General features: G+C 40.7%; 1 protein-coding gene across 1 annotated transcript in view; it reads right to left on the bottom strand.

Annotated features, from left to right (window-relative positions):
- XRN2 (5'-3' exoribonuclease 2) overlaps positions 1 to 25,637 on the bottom strand; it is a 73,106-nt gene that overhangs the window by 26,131 nt on the left and 21,338 nt on the right. Inside the window, exons 18-29 of the mRNA XM_014962510.1 lie at positions 23,411 to 23,518; positions 23,234 to 23,323; positions 22,769 to 22,841; positions 20,386 to 20,469; positions 19,458 to 19,555; positions 19,288 to 19,367; positions 17,324 to 17,380; positions 15,233 to 15,301; positions 15,000 to 15,134; positions 13,504 to 13,631; positions 7,444 to 7,504; positions 1,108 to 1,249 (exon numbers count right to left, since the gene is read on the bottom strand). Of these exons, the coding sequence (XP_014817996.1) occupies positions 1,108 to 1,249; positions 7,444 to 7,504; positions 13,504 to 13,631; positions 15,000 to 15,134; positions 15,233 to 15,301; positions 17,324 to 17,380; positions 19,288 to 19,367; positions 19,458 to 19,555; positions 20,386 to 20,469; positions 22,769 to 22,841; positions 23,234 to 23,323; positions 23,411 to 23,518 (1,125 nt within the window). The remainder of the gene's footprint in view (positions 1 to 1,107; positions 1,250 to 7,443; positions 7,505 to 13,503; positions 13,632 to 14,999; positions 15,135 to 15,232; positions 15,302 to 17,323; positions 17,381 to 19,287; positions 19,368 to 19,457; positions 19,556 to 20,385; positions 20,470 to 22,768; positions 22,842 to 23,233; positions 23,324 to 23,410; positions 23,519 to 25,637) is intronic.

Below are 25,637 nucleotides of genomic sequence, written 5' to 3'. Positions count from 1 at the left end.
CTCACTGTGCTCCTGCTGTACCCTCTGACACAAACGTTTCCGCCCTGCCTGGGGAGATGGGTAGACTGGGAAGAAGAAAAGGAAAACTAAGGAGTGACTTTGTCTTGAGCATGTCTATGAGAGGTAGCTGAACCAGATCCCAACAGAGGGCAAATTTCAAACAGTTTGTGCCTTAGTTTCCATATGAAGGGTTGGGAAATAGTGCTGTTACGAAGCAGCTGAGCGCTCTTCCTCCTCTTTCCCTGCCACTGGTCAGTAACCTTCCCACATCTAGGTAATAGTTCTGGCTTACTAAAACAGCAGCAGAACTTAAAGTTTAATACAGGTATCTGAAATGTATTTCCAACTAGTACGTAACACTACAAATACTCAATTTCCTAGTACAAGAGTATATGCAGATTGTATTTTTACTGGGGACACATAAGTACCAAAAAAAAAAATCATGTAAGCAAATTCACCTGGTGCTTTCAAGAAGTATTTTCATTCTGTGGCATTTTCATAAACTGATGACAAATTCACCTATAATTTTGTATGAGGTTCTCCTATCACGTTCCCTTGTTCTCATTTAACCACACAAAGCCATTTTCACATGTACTTTCACAGACATGTTTATTTCTCTGGCTACTAGAGTCTAGCATTTGCATTTAAGTAGTTTTTCAGCTAAGAGAAAGCCAATAACCATTTGAGAGGAAGAATTAATGAAGCTGTAGGCATCTACATTTAGAACATACTGGGGAGAAAGCCTTTTATCCTCAAAATGTGCAGGTGATAAGATTTCTTTACAGAAGACGAAGACTCTGGTTGACATACTTGCCTCCAGATCACGTTTCCTCAGGCTGCAAGAAGTGTGTGACTTGGTAGCACGTTTGATCTACTTTGAATGAGAAGCAGTGGTGGCACAGTCGTGGCAGGGGCTGTTTGCACGTGGAGAGAGGCTGGACAAGGCTGGGAAGCTTACCTGTCAGTGCTTTCACTGGTGACACAGCTCCTGGGCTAAAACCAGCTCAGGAACACCTACCTCCTCCACATTCACCCTCCACAGCCACACATGAAGGAAGGCCTTACTCGGGAGGAGAAGACATGCAAAATGGGGCAACGTGTTCATACCTGTCTTCCCCTGTCCATCCGGTCGTCAGGTCTCTGTGGGTAATTCATGGGTCCACCCAGCCCCTGGTACTGGTTTGGCTGGAACTGATTTTGGGATTGCAGCATGCGGTTCCAGGCAAGGAGAGGAGCAGCCCCAGCAGTTCTGCATAAAGAACAAACACACCGCAGCGTGACCTGTAGCTCCTAGAGAGAGTCCCACACCACAAAATCCCAATTCCTAGAGTCTCGTACGATAAATGGCTCGATTTGCCTCCGAGTTAAACACTGTCACATCCACTGCAGGTGGCCAAGTCGTCAGGGACAAATGGTGGGGGGGAAAAAAATTAATCTTCCAAGATTCTCCTCCCAAAAGGCCACATTTGCTCACTGCTTCACCACAGCTCGAAAGCTACAGAGCTAGGTACTATCACAAGCAGCAAATTCAATCTTACAAACTGGAGACTTTTCACATTCCTTGGAAGGATTCTGTCCGTGTTTTATTTTAGGGGCAAATTTGCCAGTTCACCCGCACTGATCTTGAATGTAGATTAAACCCCAGATATCCCCAAGTTAGCTAAACGTAACACACCATCCAAAGAGTAAACATGCGCGATACAGGAGAATGAGGCTTTCTTTTCTAAATGTCCAGACTCTTTCTGGGAGTCCATTCTTTCTAGTTAATTGCAGGTTGCAAATGAATTCTTACTGTGAGTATTCTGAATCTAGGGTAGGGGCCTTGGCTGCTTTTTCCCATCCATTATTCTGCTCAATATGTCAGAAGGTCTGATCGGGAAGAAACCTTTTCAAGTTCTATTGATGCCGTTTTCAATTGACCACGGTGACCTAGCAACATAAGCACTAATTGGCATGGACTGACTGACATTTGGTGTACAGTTTATATGGGAACGCAAATTCAACATCCATTATCATGTAGTTTGCCATCCTAGATTACTAACAGCAAGAAATGTTTTAATTGCCTTTAAGTACCTATTCTAACGTGACAATTATAAAGCAACAGGTATAACACATCCAATCATTGTTTGATTAGAAATATTTAGAAAAATGATACAGCCATGATACAGTCTTTAAAGCCGAGCAGGGGTAAGGGTTCAAATCCTTACAGAATTCATAGCAGTTATGGTTTGCAGCACAAGATACTGTTGTAAAGGAAAAACACTGGATAGTGGAGACAGTTAGTATTTTTGGATCCCTGTTTAAGAGAGAGCCAGTCCAAGGGCGTGCAGCCAGCCTGCTGAGAGCCAGGGACAGCAGAGAGCACCAGCACTGCACTCCCTATTTACCTGCTGCACCGAAAGGTACTTTGTACATCTTCAAAGAGCCTCTGCCTGTATTTGCTGGATTAAACTGGAAGGACTTCAGCCTTGGAGAACTAACCCTACCCAAAGGCTGATATATTCTTTCCAACACAGGTGCAGTTCAGGGAGGAGGGATGACTTTCTAGACCAAGGGAGGATTCACAGCCTGCTCTGGCAACGCTGGGCAAACTGAGCTTGGAGCAACTGAGGAAGTGACGCTGGGAGAGGAAGGACTTTTAAACACACGTTTCACCAGCTGGAGCAGAGGCAATGTGGGAATCAAGACAGGTAAACTGAATACTATTAAAAGGAATGAAAACAGGCATTTTGGACATGAAGGCTTTCTGATTTCAGACGCAAATTGCTTTTGGTTTCACAGTAAAGACTGCAAAACGGCTGCTTCACCTGGTCAGATTAAGACCTGCTCGAATTTTAACAAGGCAAAAAAACTCCTACCACCATCTCTAGTAATGAAAGAACTTGATTGCTGTTTATAAACGTATGAGTCTTACCTGAAAAATATGTAATTGGTAAATATGATGTGTAATGCATGTACCAAAAATGAACATACACAAAAGTTAAGTGGCAATACTGAACTATGTGGTTTTATTTTTATCTTCAAAGGTATGTCTAGAAATGCACAATATTATCCTAATCATTCATCAGGAGGAGGAATACTGTATTTAAAGTGAATAGTACGTTACACTTTCAGGGACTAAACACTCAAATTCAGTATTCTAAGTATGATATTCCTCTTGATTAAGTATTTCGAGTACTAACTTTCTTTCCCCCCTCATTATTCCTAGAAAACATCACAGACTTTCCAGGAAGAATACACTGCTCAGCCTCGAGGAAAACTACATGTAATTACTTATATAGCCCCAGCTCTAGGACTTTCAGCAACAGTCATTCTGTCTCTACAACCTTGCTAACATGCTTGTGATAACCAGCATCTGATGACCACAGGCCAACACTTGCTACGTGCCTGGAACGGGAAAGTTGGACACAAATTTCATTTGATATAAATATGTGTTTGGTACAGTTTGATCTTTTTATTTTAATAAAGTGTTGCTTAGAGTAAAGCTGGGATATTTAAGAAATGAAACGCACTAACACTAATATCACTATTATGTTCGGGCATTTTTGCTTTGAGGCCACCTGAAAGAGTGAAATTGGCGATTTTCAGTTAGAACCACTACATATTCTAGAGGATAAATCTAGTAAGAGAAGAAGAAAAGAAAAAAAGCTGCAATGTATTTTCTGATCCTAAAGCCAGAAACGCAGCTTACACCTTTTTGATGTTCTTAATTCACATAACTATGTACTATTTTTAAAAACAAAATTTTTAACACTTTCATCTCATGAACACAAATCAGGAAATTATAGTCCTCACAGCACTTGACTTCCTGTTTGTCTAGTGGATGTACTAATTGGCAATTGAAATTTCCTGAGGGTGGAGATTTGTACACAGCAAAGCTGTGCCTTTTGGCTAACAAAAAAAAAAAAAAAGAATTGTGCCACTTGGAATATCACAGGAGTTCACACTGGCAGAGTTACTCAAATGCACTGTCCAGAGCTATGTCTTAAACTAAACCATATAGGTACAGGGTAGCTAAAAATACAACTTCAGGAAACTTCACACAGTAAAACATTTCTATGTTCCAAACTCAGCCTCTTTTACGAGCAAGTTAAGCAAAAGGATTTGCTTAACCGGATTACAAATTTTTCCATCAGCCAGGAAACGGTGTAGCAAAACCAGATAGGACCTCTGAAATGTATCAGATCCCCAAGAGCATGAAATAATCTGCAATCTCCAGTAATGCAGCCCAGTCAGACCAGGGCCTGGACAGGCCGTGTTGAAGGTTGACCTGTTCAACGGCAACCCACCGGTTTGACTTGCTGCGCGCTGAATTGCATCACTGCATTTAAAAGTAAGAACTACTGAAGAGAAAGATCTAGGGGTCCTGGTGGACAGTAAAATGACAATGAGTAAACAGTGTGCTCTTGCGGCCAGGAAGGCCAATGGTATCTTGGGTTGTATAGGGAAGAGTGTAACCAGCAGGTCAAGGGAAGTCATTCTCCCCCTCTACTCTGCACTGGTGAGGCCACAACTGGAGTACTGTGTCCAGTTCTGGGCTCCCCAGTTCAAGAGGGACAGGGAACTACTGGAAAGAGTCCAGCGTAGGGCTACAAAGATGATTCAAGGATTGGAGCATCTCCCTTATGAGGAGAGACTGAGAGAGCTGGGACTCTTTAGTCTGGAGAAGAGAAGGCTGAGGGGAGACCTTATCAACGCCTACAAGTATCTCAAGGGAGGGTTGAAGGAGGAGGGAGCCAGACTCTTTTCAGTGGTTCCCAGTGAGAGGACGAGGGGCAACGGGCACAAGTTGGAACATAAGAGGTTCCACTCAAATATGAGGAGAAACTTCTTCACGGTGAGGGTGACAGAGCCCTGGAACAGGCTGCCCAGGGAGGTTGTGGAGTCCCCTTCCTTGGAGATTTTCAAAACCCGCCTGGATGCAGTCCTGAGTAACATGCTCTAGCTCTGGGCAATCCTGCTTCAGCAGGGGAGTTGGACTAGATGATCTCTATGGTCCCTTCCAACTCTAGAAATTCAGTGAAATTCAGTGAAATTCAGTGAAATTCTTATGTAGGAAGCAAGACCACCTGGATAATTAAGAAGTTGCTTTATGCTGTTAGGTTTTCCTCCACCCAGGCCTGTGAAGCAAGAGGTAGTTGAGCCCCTTGCTGCAACCCTCTGTCCCTGGAACAGCACAATGGCACAAAGCTTTCCTGGCAGGGACAGGGCTCCTTGCTTGATGTCACAAACCAAGGAAGGATATTGTAGCCTCCCACCAACCCACTTCATCTGAAAAGGCTGGAGCAGGGGCTGGCCTTCCCCTCAATTACTTTCTCAGGAGCAGAGGTGAGGGAGAACAGAAATTCCTTGCCCTTCTCCCTGGTGGCACCTTGTTGCTCGTGGAGGACCTGAAGCTGCAGCAGCAACCGGGGACAGCCTTGGGGGCAGCAGTAAAGCAAACTGACAGCTCCCCATGAATTAGCTGGCAAACCAAAAACCTCTCGAGGGGGTTTCAGTTCAACAGGTCCAGCCATTTTTTCCTGCACCAAGCCTATCTATCTTTATGTTTCTGTTTAAACTTTGGCTCGAGTCTCCATGCTTAGCTCTGTGTGGCAACTGACTCACCATCAGCCCTAAGCACCTGTTCGATTTGCTTCCCCACATCAGACACCTTCCAAGAACATTGCAAAATTACTTAATCCTCAGCAAGGAAAGTGGCAAGTTAGTGATTTTCATAAAGCATCAGAGGTCTAACAAAGCACCATCAGGGAGAGAAAGCACTGTAAATACACTGTTGTCGCTTGGAAGCTAGAACAGCATTCTCCAAGCTTCTCTAAAACTTATTTTCTAAGTGAAGATGTCTTCTAAGTCTTTCAATTTAGAGTTGCCTTAGGGGATACCAGTTTCCTCCAGTTTGGGAACTGAATAATGAGGTCGATACCCCAACACCAGAAGCACACTGAACAGGTTCACAGGTTGGATCATGAACACTGTCTACCTGTACCTAGGCAGTGTGTGCTCACTTCTAAAAATATTAGCACAAACGAAGCACAGCAACCTTATCACAGGATTCTGATTAGAGAGACAGTTGATTATTACAATTAAAAAGTGAGGAACAATTTCAAGTGAGGAACAAACAGAATTTCTGGCTGAAATAAGTTGTTTATATGCAAATTAAGAAACTCTGCCACTTTGCAACAAGAAGCAGCCTGGTAAAATGCTAGAAGGTTAGTATTGGAAAAGTAATGACGAGTTACAGGCCTGTAGCAGTGTTTCACAAAATGGTACTATATAAACTGGATTTAATTAAGGTGTGGGAATAGCAACTCCCACGGACAAACCAATATTAAAGTTTGTAATGCAAGATTCATGTATAATGGCATATTTCACATGGATGTGGCACAGGACAAGGGAACCGGTCTAATTTCAGTAGGGATCAAAATGGTTGCCATGGAAAGTGTGATTGCAGAGAGCTCAATAAATTCTCCCAAAGCTGATATTTTCAATGGCTAACATTCCCAAATACAAAAAAAAAAAAAAAAAGCTGTGCTTCAGAGCAGAAACTTCAATGATCTCACATATTCCTTCATAAATATAAATAAATATCATTATTCATAACTTTCACAGGTATGCTGGAGTTTATAAAGTCCATCCAACTTAAGGACACGCAACCTATCAATGAAGAAACACATGTAAAACATCCCTTATTATCAAACCATGTCACATTCTTTCTATTCGATGGCACTTATTGGACTGCAGATTCCATAATCCTTCCCTGAGTCCCTTCTGCATTTAATTCAGTTCAGTCTTAAGTAGTTAAAGAAACTGTTTTCAGTGGCAACTAATAACTACTGACCTACAGTGACACTGCCCTACAATAGGCTTGTCAGGCCTGAAAAACTTGTACCAAAGAAGCTGATTAGGACTTCAAGAGGTTTGTAGCAAGAATCAATGGCTAGTCTGTACTAATGCTGCGGTTGCGGCACAGAAATGATAAAAGTAGAACACCATTAGTTATGCCTCATTAAGCTCCACAGCCCTCCTAAAAAGAAATTTGTTTAGCCTGTCCAAAATCTAATGCAGTTTTAAGCTCTCTGTGTTCAATTTCATAGTATCTCAAAAGCTTCAATAAGATAAAGGCCAAAGAACCAAGAATGGTACCAAAGCACCAACAGTAAAGTTAATTTTGAAGTCTGAGTTTTAATGGAAAGTGTTTTTGCCTTCTTTTTTTAATACAAAGTACTCAAGACTTTTAAAGGATGAACACCACACAGTGCACTCACTAAATATAAATAAATCATGGACATTAATTAACTTAAAAAAACGCCTGCTATACAGTATGATTTAAACAAATTCAAACAACAAAGTTCAAAACAAAGAGGAAAAAAAGTTGTGAAGCCTGGCAGAACCAAGTGCCTCCCCCAGGCACATTTTACAAAACTTCAGTTCCTCTTGCCTTACCTCTGTGGGGTCTGCTGAAACAAGGGCGTAGGACCTCGCCAAGACTCCTGGGGTCTAAGATCTAGAGGGTAAAACAAAATGTTAAAACAAAAAAGAGCAAGTATACTTAAAGAACTGTGCCCACTTACACTTAGACATGCCCGAGGACTTGTTTCAAGTCGAACAGAAAAGCTCAAACTGGATATACTCTGAAACACATTTCACCAAGTTGCTGATTGCTATTGATGATTTTGATGGAGCCCTTATGTCCATCAGTAGCAAGTTCAGTATTAATTAATAAAAGGCAACTTTTTTTTTTTTAATATGTCAAATAAACTTCAAGCTGTAAGAAGAATGAATTTTAATTACTAGCATTGGTTTGTGCTTGGACACTTCACAGGTATGCTCTCTTGAATACTTAAAAATGCAAAACCATGTCTCTTACCATAATAACAGAATGGCTTGATTTAAGGTTTATGTTTCTTATAAATACATTCATCACTACACTACATGAAAAAATACAGTTACATATACACACACGCACACTGTTGTCATCATTACAACACACCACATTTGTGAGAAACAAATATTTAAAGTATGTGCAGTTTTCCCTCTCATTAGGCTGTTATTCTATAAAGCAAACTAAAAGAATGACCAGAGCACATAATAAACAGTTCCACTTTGTTCATGTTTAAATACATAACTATAAATATAGCTATATGTAGGGAATTAAATATTTAAAGGTAGTAAAAATACATTTAAAAGTTAACCTAGACACTGATAATATAATAATAAAAACCTATTAACGATCTGTCAGATAATGTAATCAGACTGAATTAAACCTTTTTGGGTAAAAACTTGGCCAAGAGACCTATCACTTCAGTTATAAGAAACTGCAGTGAAAAGGACCACCCAGTTTTCAATTGTTTCTTCTACCCAAACTAACTCTTTACAAAGACATAGCAGTAACAACATTGCTTTAACAGGACATGCAATTAAACGGTTGTTGTTCTTCTAAATAAACTGGTCAGTAAACAGGATAAAAGAAACCGCTAATCAATAGCTCCCCAGTCAGCCCACAACACTCAAATTGTGTATCAATCAAAAGCTTCAGTTTCAGTGACACCTTTGATTATTTTCAATGGCGTTTAAGTGCGACCTAATTTCAACAGCTGGTTCCAGAAGCTGTCTAATGGCTGCGCTGCAACGGGACAGCAACCCCCTGTTAAACTGCCAATATTCAAGTACACTAAAGCTTTGCGATAATTTGAAAAGGGGGGAGAAAAAAAAAAACAACCGAAACAAAAAAAACCAAACCCCAAACACAGAGGAAAAATCTGCACCTCTCTCCTGGCTCTGGACTGTCAGCAGGCTGTAATGGCCCTGCCTGGACTCAAACCTTTCACAGAAGCAAGAAAACTCAGTCCCACAATGTTGTCTTGAGCTATTCCGAGGAAAACAAGTGATTAAATGACATTAAACTGAAGCTTGAAGAACAAAAAAAAAAAAAGTAGAAAGATGAAAAAAAAAAATTAATTGGTAAAGCCTCAGAGTGTAACTGCTTTCAATCCAAACAATATCCTAAAACAACTTTTCATTTCTAATAATTTCAGAGAATCATAGAATCATTCAGGTTGGAGGAGACCCTTGGGATCATCGAGTCCAACCATCTCCCCTACTCTACAAAGTCCTCCCCTACACCATATCCCCCAACACCACATCTAAACGTCCCTTGAACACAGCCAGGGATGGTGACTCCACCACCTCCCTGGGCAGCCTCTTCCAATGCCCGACCACTCTCTCTGTGAAAAATTCCTTCCTAATGTTCAGTCTAACATTTCATTTCGAAGCTTTGCAGACACCAGCACCACCACAGCAGAACCGTACTCTGCTAATAACATTTTCAGAGGCACAAAACCAGTCCATCTGTAGCTACCAACACCTGTGGTTCCTCATCTGCAGTCACCACAACCAGGGCTAGGGTTTGGCTCTGTCACCGTAACCAGACCTGCAGGTCTCCTAAGCTTGTCTCAATTCTCCTTTCGCTTGCTGGGAGACACAAACTTCCAGAAATAAACCCCCTGTATTCCACAGAGAAGAATGGTGATGCCTCCCCCACCCTTCTCCTCCGGGCAGGCTGAGCTAGGCCCGACACCCAAGTACCCGAACAATTATACAGACTAATACAATCTCCCCCTCCCTGACCCTCCCCTGCTCAGAACTTCACATTTTAATTGAAGTTTATTGACACATTTTTCCATCCCACTGCTGAGGTCAAATGGTAATTCTAGTGAGAAACCCAGTGGAGATGCTGCTGGTCTTGCCCTGGTGTTTCCCGTTCATACAGACCCCTGTTTAAGGGTCAGTTAAAAACTTGTGTCCTATTTAATCACTTCCTTTCCACCTGATAAAGGAAGGATCCGGCTCTCCTGCCGTAACCACATGTTTTTGCAGCTCAAAGGAAGGGTTTAAGAAAGAGTTTAAATGTTTCTGTGATGATTTCTTTAAAGCCACCTTATTACTATTCATTTGTGTTGCTCTGACAGAGAACAATCTTTGAGGGAAGAAGGCTGGAGCGGTGAATTGCACTTCAAAAAAGCACAAAATTGGAGAAGAAATGACAATTAATATTTTCTTTAGTCTTCAAAACTTAGGCATTTCCTAGACCTATAAGGCCAAATAAACTGCCTTCTCTAGCAGCTCCTCAAGTAACAATTTATCTAATCAGTATGGCAATCAAAGAGGAGATTTTGTGTTTACTGATTGCACTAATCAAAAATCACTTTTCAAATGCAGCTAATTGACAAGTTTACTGACTGAAATGAAGTCATAAATCAGATATCCTGTGCTGCAGAAACCAAATATGCCATTCACAGAGTACTGCCATGCTGCACTTGACTCTCCAAGTTATCAGCACAGACAATTATTCATCAACTGAAAATTGGCACATCAAAGTCAAATCAGAGAACAACAGTAAGGAACACCCACAGCAGGCTCTTGAGGAAGAGACAGCACTTTGGCTGACCGCATTGCCCTTCTGGAGTCTAGCTTTACTTCGTCATACACATCAAAACATAATCCATAAAATGACAAAGTTGCTCTGTAACAATCCCACAAAATGTGGGAATTTTAACCGCATCAGCTCTAGTTTTTCAGGAATGTGTGATGCTTCCCAATCCAGTCATGCCACAATATACAGCTGTTCTCTAAAAATTATGGAGCTGATGAACATGACTTTGACACAACAGATCACCTGACCCGTTGAGAAAACTCAGCATATGCCTTCCCATTTGTTCTAATTTATTTTCCAGCTGAAGATATCTGTGCTTTGACCCAGAAATTTGTGCTTGAACTGAAAGGGGTGTCTGCAAAAGGCAAGAAGATAGCTATGATCTAGGAACACCTTTTGGTACTCCTAGACAGAAGGCTATCTGGGTGGAATTGGCCCATGTGCTCAATTCTGACCACGAATTTCCATCAGAGCAAATGCACTGCCCATGCAGACTGTTTGTGTTCAATAAGATGGCCCCCTCCTACTGCTATGAGGTTCGGAGAGCTGCTGACATGCTCCCACCTTGACAGGTTTGCTTTACATTTGAGCCACAAAATCCACAATCCAGGATGTGTCATGGTGTCCAAGTGTGGTTCCATTTCCAGCAGCATCCTTCAGTGTGAACGTGAGAAAGGCTGATTTAGGCAGACATTTTGGGCTGACACTTGGAGGTATTCTTCTAACAAAGGTTTAAGCAAGGGTTTAACCTTTTTACCAGGGTCTCCACCTGGTAAAAGAGGAGTTAAGACATATGCAGCCACTTGGCATTGAATAAGTCAATCACCACTGTGGCTAGTTGTAAAGACTTCACATTGCAGCCAGTTTAAATCAGAAGTTAATTTAGGAGTCCTAGGAGTTTATCTCCTAAGACAGCTTGCTATCATTAGTGGAAGAGGAGAAGAAACACAGTGAAATTAAGTGACAAAGAACATATTTGCAGCATGTTGCACTGCAGCCTCCCGCAAAAACAGTGTGCCAGGAATCAGCTTCTCAACTGAGGGAGCAAAAGAGGGAGCAAAAAAAAAAAAAAGAGAGCAAAAGAGGGAGCAAAAAAGAAAAAAAGGGAGCAAAAAAGAAAAAAAGGGAGCAAAAAAGAAAAAAAGGGAGCAAAAAAGAAAAAAAGGGAGCAAAAAAGAAAAAAAGGGAGCAAAAAAGAAAAAAAGGGAGCAAAAAAGAAAAAAAGGGAGCAAAAAAGAAAAAAAGGGAGCAAAAAAGAAAAAAAGGGAGCAAAAAAGAAAAAAAGGGAGCAAAAAAGAAAAAAAGGGAGCAAAAAAGAGCCTTGCTTTCAAATTTGCCAGGCACACCTGCAAGAACAGCAACTGGGGATGCCTGAGGCAATTTGAGGATGAGTAAGATGAGGGAAGGAAGGGACACGTGAAAGAAAGCCACTAGACAGTTTTTCTGAGGCCAACAGATGGACTGGGATTTCATATTGATCAGTGGATTCAAGCCTCCTCAATTTGAAAGAATGATGGCATTGGGGCATATTTTTGCACATGGAGTGCTTCCTATACAACACAAGGTGCTCAGATGCCACGAGGACAAGAGCTTTTTAAGTACTTAATTGGCAAGATCAGCTCCATGTATGTAAGGCAGAGAAAACTGCTTTGAAATAAGTATTTCCCACACGGCATCAAGACTCAAGCTTCAGAAGACTTGAACAACAGCGTAGGGTCTGACGGCTCACAAATACCTTCTCTCTCCCCAAAACCACGCAGACTTTCTTTTTGGAGATTAATACAAAAATGTGATGGCTGTCTGGTAGTTTTGCTCTTCCATTCCCCGAACTCTTCTTTTTAGATCATATTTATTGTTCATTTAAAAAAACAAAAAACAAAAAACAAAAAACAACCACTTGTTTTCTTTTAATCAAAGTTAATAGCTCCAGGATCTCGTATTCAATCTGTTTCTCCACTTAAACCAATTTGATTCTTTGCACAAGAAAGCTTCTGCACCCCCTACACACAACTGCACTTCTTCTACTTTGGGACTGGACATTAAGTTTAATTCAGAGCGGCCATCGATATTATTTATTTGTTGTTTCATATGCAACAAAAACACAAGTCAAGTACAAAAAGAGCTGACAGCTTTGCTACGCGGTAGTGGTCTGGTCTTCTATATGTGACAAGATGTTGGAGCTCAAACTTTACCTGTGTCAGCTATTTAAGCTTCAAACACTTGCATAATTCAATATTGCAAGATTCAGCTGAACAGTGAAAACTTCTTAAAGGACCTTTTTAGGCAGTTTAGCCAAGTTTGCTCTTGTCTTATTCCCACCATTACAGAAATGCAGCTCCTGATCACAGGCTGAGACAGGACTATTGTTCCTTTTGGGAGCCCTTCATACAGGCACTCCTTCCCATGAAGAAGAACTCTGCTCTAGGTCACACAGGATTTATCTTACCACTTCCAGCGACCCACTTGTTCACCAAGCCAACAGCATTGTCATCCCTGACCTCCTGACCACCTCCTACTACCTCTTTGCCCGAAGTTGCAACACCTACCGCGGGCAGCAGAAGACAATACCTACCCTCCAGCAGGTCAACACTGCCACCCATCTTGGCACAAACCACAGCTCTTCTGTCTGTCCTACAGTATCTCCTGATCTTCCACCACACCTTGTGCATCAGTTATTTTCTATGGCCAGCATCCTCCTCTTGTTGTTCTCTTCGAACACAAAGCACCAAGCTTCTACTAAGTCTGCTGGTGATGCTGAGATTCAGCCACATACTGAATACACTCTGGATAACAGACACTAAGGATCCCTTCGTAGACAAAGTGCTATTTTTCCTCTTGCATTCGAATACTGAGCACAATAATCAAAGTGGGATCCCACTTACAAGGATGTAATTACATTTTAGTACATTTCACTACAGCAATTCCATAAAGAAAGAGCGCTAGAGAAGAGCAACACAAGGTTAATGAAAACGGATGCCTGAATCCACTTTTTATTCGTTATTGTGAAACAGATCAAAATGAAATCGTAGTATTTTTCAAACTCTGAAATTCAGAAAGCAGAACCCACTTACTTGACAACAATTTAGGAATCTGCTGCTGCCCACTCAGAAGCGGCCTGGTGTATGGGCTCCCGTAGCTTCCAAGAGGTACTGCGTTGGCATACATTCCTGGCATCCCTCTTTCCCTTGGCATCGTGTGGCTATTATGGGTAAGAAATGGAAAGGAAAAAGAATGTGAACCCCATGTTACAGCACAGCTGCTACCCAGCCCATCAAACGCCCCAGCTCTCTCCAGTGTGGCAGTGGAGATGTGCCCAAGCGTACAGATCAGGGTCCCAGGCACACCACAAAGTACACGTTCTGTGAGCTGGTCCCAGCAAAAAGTCTGAAGTTTCTACAGCAAGCCACAATAAGCAGAAAAACGCCCCGTGTATTTCCTCCAAATTGTCTAAGAGTTCAGTAAAAACTAATTAGAGTTGACAGAGACACGGGACCGGCAAATATCAGCATGCCAGTATTTGCCAGACCATGGCTGCTTTTCCTGTGCAGATCTACATTCACATTAAGACTTTGATGTACGTGGTGTCCACCACCCTCGACAGCAATTTAATGAGACATGATCAGTAACACAGCTATACATATTGTTTTTGCTTGTTGTGTTGTTTTTTTTTTTTTTAATAACTATGACATGGAAGCACAGGATATGGTTCCAAGTGTAGCACTGGAACAATTACACTTTCCAACACATGAATGGAGGGAAGGGTGTTGGTTTTTCTCCTTCCAGCTCCTCCAGAACCATAAGATGAAGAAGAAAGTATTTTCTCTTCCTAAAGAGACACCTGTGTTCAGTTGCTCACAGAGTTTTATTTGCTAGTAATACAACCTCGTTTAAAAAGCCTTTTTTTCTGGCACCGATAAACATGTGGCTCCTTGCCCTCCCCAGTAAGGAAAAACATTTCATTTTATCTGTTAGTAAGGAACCCCAGCTCATTCTCTCATCCTGCACTTAGAGGCATTCTCGTACTACACTGCAGCACCTGAGAAAGTTACTTGGGACTCTTGAAGAACTAATAAAAACTGACTGTGGCAATGCCTTGAAAAGTGACAATCAAAGGAATTGTATGGTTTAACACATAGTCCATATGTGGGTTTTTAAAATGTCTTTGTTCTTAAAGCATAAAAGACAATCCTGTCTTCGTAGTAGTCTTAATTATCATTTGTGTGCAATATTCTTATTCTACCTTCTGTACTTCAAGCAAGTAACCACCAAACAAGTTGACAAAAAGAAGTGGGAAAGCTAGTTAGAAATGCCCCCCCAAAATCATGACGAATGCAAGGCATTACTGCACAGTTATAGTAACACACACTTTTCATCAATACTGAATTTAAGTCTCAGATGCCAAAGTTTCCAACATGGAACATCGGCACCTAATCTCTGACAGTCTACCCCCACCCCCTTTGCGGTGTTGCTTTTTTTTTTTTTTTAATTTAAAAAAAAAACAAAAGAAAGCAATAAATGAGCATAGTCATCACAGCAAGACAGTCAGTAACAACACTGCTGGTCTTACCCTAAAGTTCTAAACGCCGACTGGTCCAAATGGACTGGTTTTCTGTCTCGGTTAAAACCAAGCTGTGGTCTCCAAGGCCTGCCATCGTTGTTGGTTTTTTCCCAGTCTCCTGGCTTCAGAACTGGAGCAGGTTTCCTTAACATTAAAAATAGTTCCATAAATACTTATCAGAGCAAATACTCAGACTAACGAAAGAAAACGGAATTATTTGAAAACTGTCAACCGATACTTACTTTGCACCAGGTAACACTACAGCCTTGAAAACAAAGTCTTCAGCAAACTGTGGATCTTTGAAAGAGATACTGGAAGAAAGTATTTGAGGATTAATTTTACTTGATAATTAAGACAAGCAAGATTAAAAAGTAATTGCTGCTTTATTAACAGTGATGTATGACACAGAAAAGATAAGATTCAAGAACCCCTGATTTAAACCGCAAAGTCCATTTCTTGCACATGGACATACTGACTATATTGGACTTGGATGCCTCAATTATTTTCCACAGGGTGATCTTTTTCCTTCCCTGTATCAACAGCCAGCCTAAAAGAAAGTTGAACTGTTTTCTAGACACTAGTCCTACGTATGGTAATGAAAGCATCTTCTGCAGACCCTTGAGTACAAATCCTCTAGTCAAAGCCCTGATTGTACTTTGTTAAGTTCAAAGGCTGCCACAATACAGACAGGAAGGATATCAGCTTGCTATGTGGTCTGGTCAAAAGGGTGCAAAACTTAGAAGTGGGATTTCCTGGGCCAGGGAGCTTTTATCCTGAAAGGCAGCTTTTGCAGTTCCATGCAGTTCTCGTGGAGGGGAATACACATATTTTTTAGTGGCATCTCACAGACCCTGCATTTTGAGCGACAGTATTACTAGGCCAAAAAGTGTCTGAAAGTTTAATTTCCACTGCTACAACGCACTATATAGCGGTTTGGGTGTGCTCTGGGAAAACACACCCACACCCCTAGCAATTCCAATCTCTTGGTTTAAGTATCCAGGTCTCAGGTAGGTCCCACCAGGGACATGTTTGAAGTACACAGCACCAGCCTGATCCCAGCTCTCTCACTACTCTACCATTCGATACAGAAAAATGCTTGGGATGCCAAGAAAGATAAAAGCAAAAACCGAGTGGAATAATCTCACTCTTCCAGCCGAAATATATCTGTTTTTCAGCACAGAGAATGAATGAGACTCGAAGGAAAGAGAATAATGGTCCCTCAGAAAATTCAGCCAAAGTCCCAAGAACTGAAGAACAGAATCATGACTGCTCATACCATCTCAAAAGACAGGAAGAGAAATCCTCGCAATAGAGAAACAGACAGAAGCGTAAAACAAAGCTAAAAACTACCTTTAACTCATCACTCAAAGCAACTAAATCCCCTTTTCAAAACACCCTTTCTACAATATCCTGAGAAGCCACAACTCAGCATTTCTTACTGCCTGTAGGCAGTTGTTCCAGTTGAACCAAGTTATGCCTCCTTGGAGGAAAAAATTATGCAGACAGATCACAAGTGATTTTCAGTGTCTCAAGTATCTTATGTGGCTCAAGAAGTGAAAGGTTATAGGCTCAGGCATTACATACCTATTATACTGTGCCAAAGTGACAATGGTATACAACATGCTAGATCTACAGAAATTTGCTGTCAAGTGCAAGAGTAATTAAAATCTTCTGTGATTACAATATTTACTTTTGGAAACCATGCATTGTTTTTTTATTCATTATGAAGTTCCTTGTTATTCTCCCAAACATCACATTCAGGCAAAGTCAGCATTACTGTTTGACTTCTTAAAGATATTAAACTTATATTCTCAGGCGTGCTCTGGTAATTGCTAGGAGTAAAAACGCATCAAAATCCAAGGGGCAAAAATCAAGAGCTGGAGGGCTTCCAATCCATTTCTCACACTGAGAAATGACTATTTTGGACATCCCTGCAGGGCACACCACTACGCATACTCTGCTTAACCACCCTAATCCAACAACACAACGTTGTTACAACATATTTTGATTATCAAAATCCAAGGGGCAAAAATCAAGAGCTGGAGGGCTTCCAATCCATTTCTCACACTGAGAAATGACTATTTTGGACATCCCTGCAGGGCACACCACTACGCATACTCTGCTTAACCACCCTAATCCAACAACACAACGTTGTTACAACATAATATTTTGACTCAATTCTCACAGAAAACTAGCAACGTTTAATCTAAAAGCTTAAATTTTATAAAGAGATGGATTCCGTTGCCAGTTCAACAACACAAAACACCAGAATAAAATTAGTTTTGAGTGCCATGTTCTGTAGGCTGTTGCATTAAACCCCAGAGTTTACTCACCTGACTGCAGAATTTTGTGTAAGATCACGTAGCATTGGAACAGGAGACTCCACTGTCCTGGTAAAGAGAAAAACCTGTCAAAATGTGATGTAACACACTTCTCACCATCTGCTCCACTCCTCCTGTTGCGACCGCTCCTGTTCCTCTGTCAACTAAGCCTGGGACACATAAAAGGGACTTCAAAATTAACTTGCTTTTCCCTTAAATCAAATACTTCTATAAGCAGTAAGAATTACTGGATCCTTATTTCTCAGCGTGAGCAGTTTTGCAGCTGATCTGTGTGGATTCTCTAGTGTCTACCAGTGGGTTCACTCCTCACTGCCCAGCAGGCTGTTTACAAACCTTAGGACTGCTCTGCACCTTGGAAACCTCCCTGTACCCCTAGGGTTTGATTACAGAAGCCAAGAGGTTGTAAGAGGGCACCAGAAGACCAGAGAGACAGATACACATGCAGCACCATGAAGGCACAAACATCACTAGGAAGAAAAAGGCTTTGAAGTAAAAAAAAAATAAATAAAAAATTTAAAATATTAGTAGCTGTTGTACACAGCACTTAAAGAATCTCCTTTCGGAGATTCCATAGGCTGATATGCAGTTGCATCTTAACCCTTTCCTTCTTTCCTCCAGAAAACTTCACCCCTTCAGCAGACAAAGCAGATTCAAGCAGACAAACAACACGCTTGAGAAGATTACTCTTGTCAATCAGAAAGCAGATTTCTCTGTTCCCCCCACTGCACACAACTGCCACAGACCCACGTTACACACAGAGGCCACAAGCTGCACTCATATTGGTTGAATTTGACCCAAATCTTTTTAGGAAAGTAAGACTTACTCTGAAGTGGCAATATAAATGCCTGCCCATCTTCACAGAATTCCTACCAAACTACTTCTCTAGGTAAAAAAAAAATAATAAAAATACCCATTTCTCAGGCTCTATCTAGGGAAAACAATGCCAGAAGAGTCTTTTTGCCTGCATTGCTGTTCCCTCCAAGAACAGCTCTGACTTCCTCATATTCTTCAGAAGCCATGACAAGAATAGAGAAATGTATATTAGTGAGTGTGACCTAGGATACATTATCTGTCCAACAAAACCAGAGTGTTTGTGCATTTAATGCAAATGAGTTACTGAACACCTGCTTATGCCTCTAAGCAAAGTTAGATAAATGAAAGCATATCCTACAATGCGAAGATTACGTTGATAACTTCTCAAACTAAATGCATTATCTAGAAAACAAAAAATATTAGCATTTTTTGTATGTGTAGCTGGTAACAGTCCTGAATTTAGTGCTAAAGGCTAAATGGAAAATGGCAAAATATATCTAATATATCTCTATCTGGATTTTCCTTTAATGCAATTAAGATTAGCATGTAAAAAGCAGAGTTGTTGGGTTGGATTTTTTTTAAACAGGATACACTACTGAACATCACATCAGACTGCATTAAATTAACATTCATACAAAAGCAAAGAGGCCAAAACAACACGACCTTACTGAATAAGGCCACTGATCACTTGTATAGGCCCTGTTTACCTATTAAAGTTCAAACGTTACTAAATACACAGAAATCAGTCTTCCACAGATGAAATGACAAACACACAAAAAAAGATTCATCAGCAATTAAACACACACATTAGAGTGCTTTAAAGATTTCTGATGCTGCTTTAAAAGCCTAGATCTGAAATAAAAAAGATAGAATCACAGAATGAAAGTTTTACTTGCTTGTTGTTTCACATATGCAGATGATAATATGTACTTACTATGAAACCTAGTGGAAAGCACGTTTAGTCTCAGAACTAAATCACAGAATCTTCTAGGTTGGAAGGGACCTTAAAGATCATCTTGTCCAATGCATTGCTTTGTCAGGAGTTCAACATTTCTTATTGTGGGAGCAAAGATATTTTTACTTAAATAAATGCAGACCTAACTGAAGAAAATGTCCTTTAGCATCAACCAACCCATACTCACTGATCTGGAAGAACGGCGTTTTCGTTCAGCGTGAGCTTTCCCTGGATGCCATGGCACAGCTCTGGCGGTATATCAACTGGCTAGGGAAGAAATAATTTTTCAGCTGAAGCACTTCATTAGACCTCCACCCTCCCCATTTACACACTCCCTTAAGAACAAGTAGAACCTACCTCCGTATTTTTGGTCTTGTACTGTTCTACGATAAAGTCACAAAGTGGATGGTGTTTTCCAACAAAAAGAACATCACCACCGAGGCTATTTCTTCTGCCTAGAGAAGATGAAGAGAATGAAGAGTTGAGAGCAAAGAGGGAAGGAAGGAATACAGTAGACCAGCACACCGTCCTGTTGACTTCTCCACGAAAGGAAAGCTTCATTGTGATTTGAGGAGAAAGCTTTGAATGTTCCCTGAGAGGAGCAGAAAGACAGTGTCTCTGGCCCAAAGAAGGTCTCTGGCCACCAGGGTAGCTGGCAGACAGTAAAAGGGGAATCCTGTGTTCATTGGTAGATATGTTGAATGGAGAACAGGGTAATGTTGAAGATACAGAAAGGCTGGGTTAAAAAAAAAAAAAAAAAGCCAACAAACCAAAACCCCCCAAAACCCACACACCTTCCAAGCAGTTTACCTACAAGAACCAGCTATTATTTTTGTACAATGGAGAAAGTAACACATACATTTGCCTATATAAGCTAACACGAAGCTTCACAGGTAACTGGACACAGCAGCCTACTGGTCAGAACAGTCAATACACCTATCAAGCTTTACCATCAACTCTAACCACGGAAACAGTTTATTCTTTTGATTGTAACATATTCATCTAACAAGTACTCTGACAGTGGATACTGGTAGAAGCTTTTCATATGATTAAGCTGCCATCTAATTTTCAGGTTAAGTCTTACGCCCGGTCTCCTTGAGTAAAAGAAAAGCGAAAGCTACAAAAACAAACCCATCAAGGATCATTCTAATTATCAGCCACCGTCCATGAAGAAGAGGGTACAGCTTGCCACAATTCAATCCAACCAAACATCTATTATACCTTGCTCATTTAGGGTTAAACACAATAGTAATAACAAATTGTAACAAAATATCACAATTCTTACTTTCTTCAGGAGTGAGGTCAGGGTAGACTTCTTCCAGGGCAGCTCGAAGGCGTCGCTCATCAACAAATGGCAATAACGCAACACCTAGTAAAGCAAACATTTATTTTTTTCCACACTTGTTGGGAAAAAGAAAAAAAAAAAAAAAGGGGCAAACCAACCCTCAAAACCACAAAACAAAAAAACCCACTAGCATTGAAAGCTCCAATAGATTCTTTCCCCGAGAAACAACTGTTTCATCAGTGACAGAAAAGAAAACCCTGCAGTTTTAGAGGTTGTGACCACACGGGCTGTTTAGAAAAAAAAATTAGTTCAGTGGCAGTACAGGTTGAAAAGGGAAGCTGATCTCAAAGCATCCCACCATCCTCTTCCTCCTCCCCTCCCCAGTCCTGGGAAGGCACTGGGAAGCAGTAACCTCTACCCACACCTGCTTCATTTAGGAACAAGATGAGCTCACTAAGACAGTCATTATTTGTCTCATTTGCCACAGACAGAACTGACAGAACTCAACACTACTTTATTCAGATTAAATTATTAAGAGACAACAATGGAAGAAATCACTCCAAGTTCAGCAGTGAGGTGACACAGATATTATCCATCAGGGACTATTCATACCAGCTATTAATTTTATTCCATAGATAGATGGAGATAGATTAATTTTACTCCAAGATAACATGGAGGCTCCTCTCAGGATCAAAATCCCTCACTGAGCAGCTCATCTCAGAGCCCGCTCAATCTTATTGGATGAAGCTGGAGAATAGCCTTCCTTGGTATGCTCCAGTCTACGTTTTCTTCTATTATAAAATCCAAAAAAGCACAAAGAAATTCTTCAGATATTTACTTCTGTCACCCTTATTATTGGTTAGAAGCTGGAGTAATTATTTTAATTTTTACTTCCCTTACCATGAGCGCTAAAGCTTTTCCTGACCAAGAAGACAGCAAAGGCTTTCTACCAAGCTGATATTCATAGTTTTGTATTTGTCTGCACCAGCTCTACCAGCAGGCAGATCTCAGATATACTAGATGCTTTTCAACAGAGATACTCTGTACTTCCAGCTTGGGAAATATTTCTTGTTTCACGACTGTTTTTTAAGGATGAGACTCAGATGTTAATCCAGAACAAAGAGTTCATAATGCAATTAAGCATTAAATGAATCAAAAGCAATATTCTAGGCTGCTGAAAGCATGAGAGAGCTACTTAAACCATTACTGTAGGTTTGATAACTGGACAAAAGGACTAAGTAAAGTTGCCAAAATTACAACAGGGGTAAGAAAGAGCTTCAGGTTACGAAGAGAAAACCTGCTATGCAACATGCTTCAAAATACCTAGGAATATTCTCTTTGATTTTGGAACACTGTCCCGAGTAAGATACTCATGTGTCTGACTGTGGCTATTTCAAAAACATAGGCAAGCTGTCTTGGGGGAAGAATCACAGAACTTGGGAAGAACCAGCAGGAACCTCTGGAGATCATCTAGTCCCCACCCTCATGGTGATGGGCTGCTCAGGTTGCCCCAAGCAGGTTGCTCAGGACTATGTCCAGCTGGGTTTGGAGTATCTCCAAGGATACTCCACAACTTCTCTGGGCAAGGTGTTCCAGTGTCTGACCACCCTCAGAGTAAAAATGAGTTTTCTTACACTCAGATGGAACCTCACGTGTTTCATTTTGTGCCAAAATAATTATTTATACCTACAATTGAGATGTTACACTATTGGTCGAATAGTGTAAACAGCCACAAAAATTGGCAGACCCTTAAAATTAACCTTGTCTAAAGAAAGAAGAAGCTACATTAAATACTGTAGCTGTTTTTTCATTCTTTGTACGCATCCAAACATTTCTGTATTCCCCAAAGCATTTTTTGCAAGGTACTAATGAGCCACTGATTGAACAGAACAAGATCCATTAATTAAATGCAAAGGAGACAAAAGACAATTACACAGTATGACTGATAAAAATAGAAAAATGATTTATCTAGTTCAGGACAAATTAACAAATCTAAAATGACTGCTGAAATTACTAATAATCATTGCCAATCCTAAATCAGTTACTGAATCATAACTTGTTCTTCATACTGATTTCTTTTCAAAAATGCACCTGCTGTAAAATACTTCTCCCTTACACCAAGTAACACAAGTTACCTGTGTGACTCTCTCACTAAGATAATTTTCCATTTTCTTCCTATTTTTACATAGATTTTTAAGACTAAGGTGAGTATACTATAGCTCAAAAAAACCCCCGAAAGTTGGAATTTCACCTTGCCAAGCATATTTCTTCCCATTTAAATCAATAGCAAAATCTTCAGGGTAGAAGTCAATTATGCTCGATTCCTGTATTTGAGAAAATAATAAAAAAAGCTCAAAAAAACCCCCGAAAGTTGGAATTTCACCTTGCCAAGCATATTTCTTCCCATTTAAATCAATAGCAAAATCTTCAGGGTAGAAGTCAATTATGCTTGATTCCTGTATTTGAGAAAATAAAAATAAAAATATCACTGAAGGCAATTATGAAATGATTGAGAGTGCCATGTAGTACTGCACTCCACAGAGGGCAAGCAAACACAAAGCTAAGGAAGATGCAAAGAACTTTGACTAATAGAAACATCTTTTATTAAATGCCACTTAAACACAAAGTGTAGCAGGGCACTTCACAGTCACAGAACGATATGGGGTTGGAAGGGACCTCTGGAGATCATCTAGCCAACCCCCCTGCGAAGAATCTCTGCAATCTACCAAAAAATGTGGCTTCCTGGTCTCCATTATTTTTCCTGCCTGAAGTAAGAAGCAGCAAGTCATGCTCGCACAACTGCAAGACAATGTAACCTTAACGAGAGGAACACAACAAGGACTCTTACTGGATCTGTCATGAGCTTTCTCCATGTTGGTGGCAGAAAATTTCCACTTGCAGCTGGAAATACTCCCATGAGTTGTTCAAGAGGCTTAAACTGTTGAAATTAAACAAGCAGATGTAGAACGCTTCTAATGAGGTGCCAAATCATAAATAAATAAATAAATAAATAGAGATGCCCTACCGGTTTTGAGCCTTTCTCAAAATCTGAAGGCATGTCTGCAATACCCTCAAAGTCAGAAGCAAACGGAGCGTAGTGAAAAGGGTAATACCAGTTCCAGGATGCGCAGCCCTAGGACAGAGAAACAAAATCAGACAAATCAGAAAAGGAAAAAAAAAATAAAAAAAAAAATTGCATAGCCCAGTCACTAAAGATGACAAAATTTAGCCCAGCATCAACCAGGAGAAAGAAGAGTCCCCACGATTAGAAAAGAAAGAGCTCTTGCCTCTAAAGGTACTCTGGACTTCAGGTTGGGACTTAACTTTTCATAGCCAGACTAGAGAGTGAATGGAGACCTCGGGCATTTCCTCGGCAGCACAGAGCAGCAGAAAGACTTCTATGCCCAAGTACTCATGCTATGTGCTAGGTTTGAGTCACTAAGGGAGACAGCCAAAGAGACAGTACCTAGCACCATAACGACACAAAAAGACCTTACAGCAGAATCTTAACCTTTGCTTCAGGACACTGTAACACACCTCATGGCCTTTCTCCACCTCCCCAAGGGAAAAAAAACCAACACACGAGCACATGCACCGAGTCCAATTAAAACCAAGCACAACAGAATTTCTTGCGAAGAGTAGGAAATCACAGTCTATCCATACAGTTCACCAGTCCCTGGGCTAAACTGAGGAGCCTGTAACAACTGGACACATTTTCAACTTGTGTAGAGTTGCTACCACATCTCAAACAGGGAAATACACACAGATGACACCGAGCAGGAATTTCCAAGTTCTCTGTTATTGTACACAATTAGGACGGCAGAATCGTGACAGTCAGAAAGCCACTACAGAGGTCTCAACAGGAACAGAAGCAGTATTTTTCTGGCAGCACACAGTTTGCACTACTGTATTTCAATGCAAAAACCCACCACTAACTCGGGAATACAGGAGATCAGAGAACCCTCGAAGAGTAGGAAATCACAGTCTATCCATACAGTTCACCAGTCCCTGGGCTAAACTGAGGAGCCTGTAACAACTGGACACATTTTCAACTTGTGTAGAGTTGCTACCACATCTCAAACAGGGAAATACACACAGATGACACCGAGCAGGAATTTCCAAGTTCTCTGTTATTGTACACAATTAGGACGGCAGAATCGTGACAGTCAGAAAGCCACTACAGAGGTCTCAACAGGAACAGAAGCAGTATTTTTCTGGCAGCACACAGTTTGCACTACTGTATTTCAATGCAAAAACCCACCACTAACTCGGGAATACAGGAGAGAGAACCCCGATTTGATGCACTCTACAAGGTGTGAAAATGTGAACAATATTTGTTGCAGGTTGAAAAGTATTCTAGTTTTAACTGTTACTTTTCAATTCAGTACAAAGACTAATACACACTTCAACTAACATTTTGCTTTTCCCCTCTTATTCTTCTGTCTTGAATATTGGGAAATAAGAAGTGCATTCACTTGAAAGAGGAAAAATAATCCTCAAAAAGGAGAAAATAAAGTAAACTCAAAACAAATCAGAACACAATGCACTTTATAAAGGAAAGGTGGCTCTAGGAGGTCTAAGTCAAGTTTTCACCTCCTCAGCTATTTTTCTTAGCAGTACCACTTGAAATAAAAGCCCACTATTTTGACTTCCAATTCTGAATACGTAAATGTCAACGGGGCTCCTCCAGCGGTATTTTTGGTACAAAATTACCGAGACTATAATTATTAGATGCAGTTCTTCAGATGGTTTCAGTATGTTTCAAAAGCCAGGTGGATTGGTTTCTTTTCTTGTTTGTTTGTGGTTTTTTTTTTTCCTTCCCCCCCCTTTTTTTTTTTTCTCCTCTCCAGACAGATGTTCCCACTAGTGGAACATGCTCTGCATGATTAGCTTTTTATAAGGATCGAAGAGCACATCATCTATTCTGTCAGAAGCTTTATGGACAACGAGCAGTAGTTACTAGAAGCAATTATTATTACGGTAAACAGAAAACAACACACAAAAACCCTCAGGCAAACCTATTCTGAAATTCCCCCCAGTCCAACAGCTTCCCCATCTAACTTCCATATGGGCAGAAAGTGATCTGACTGCTGCTCCATACTGATGCAATGTATAGCAGGTTATGGGATTTTGCCCACACACAGTTCTGTTCTGCATGTACAAACAGCAGCACGTGCAACTACTTCGTTGCTATTTCAAGTCTGCAATATCATTCTTACAAGGCCCAGAGAGAGGCTTGCCTTCTTTTTGAG

The sequence above is a fragment of the Calidris pugnax genome, unplaced genomic scaffold (genome assembly GCF_001431845.1).
Source record: "Calidris pugnax isolate Ruff unplaced genomic scaffold, ASM143184v1 scaffold147, whole genome shotgun sequence".
Taxonomy (NCBI): domain Eukaryota; kingdom Metazoa; phylum Chordata; class Aves; order Charadriiformes; family Scolopacidae; genus Calidris; species Calidris pugnax.
This window is presented reverse-complemented; position numbering and strand designations above follow the sequence as displayed.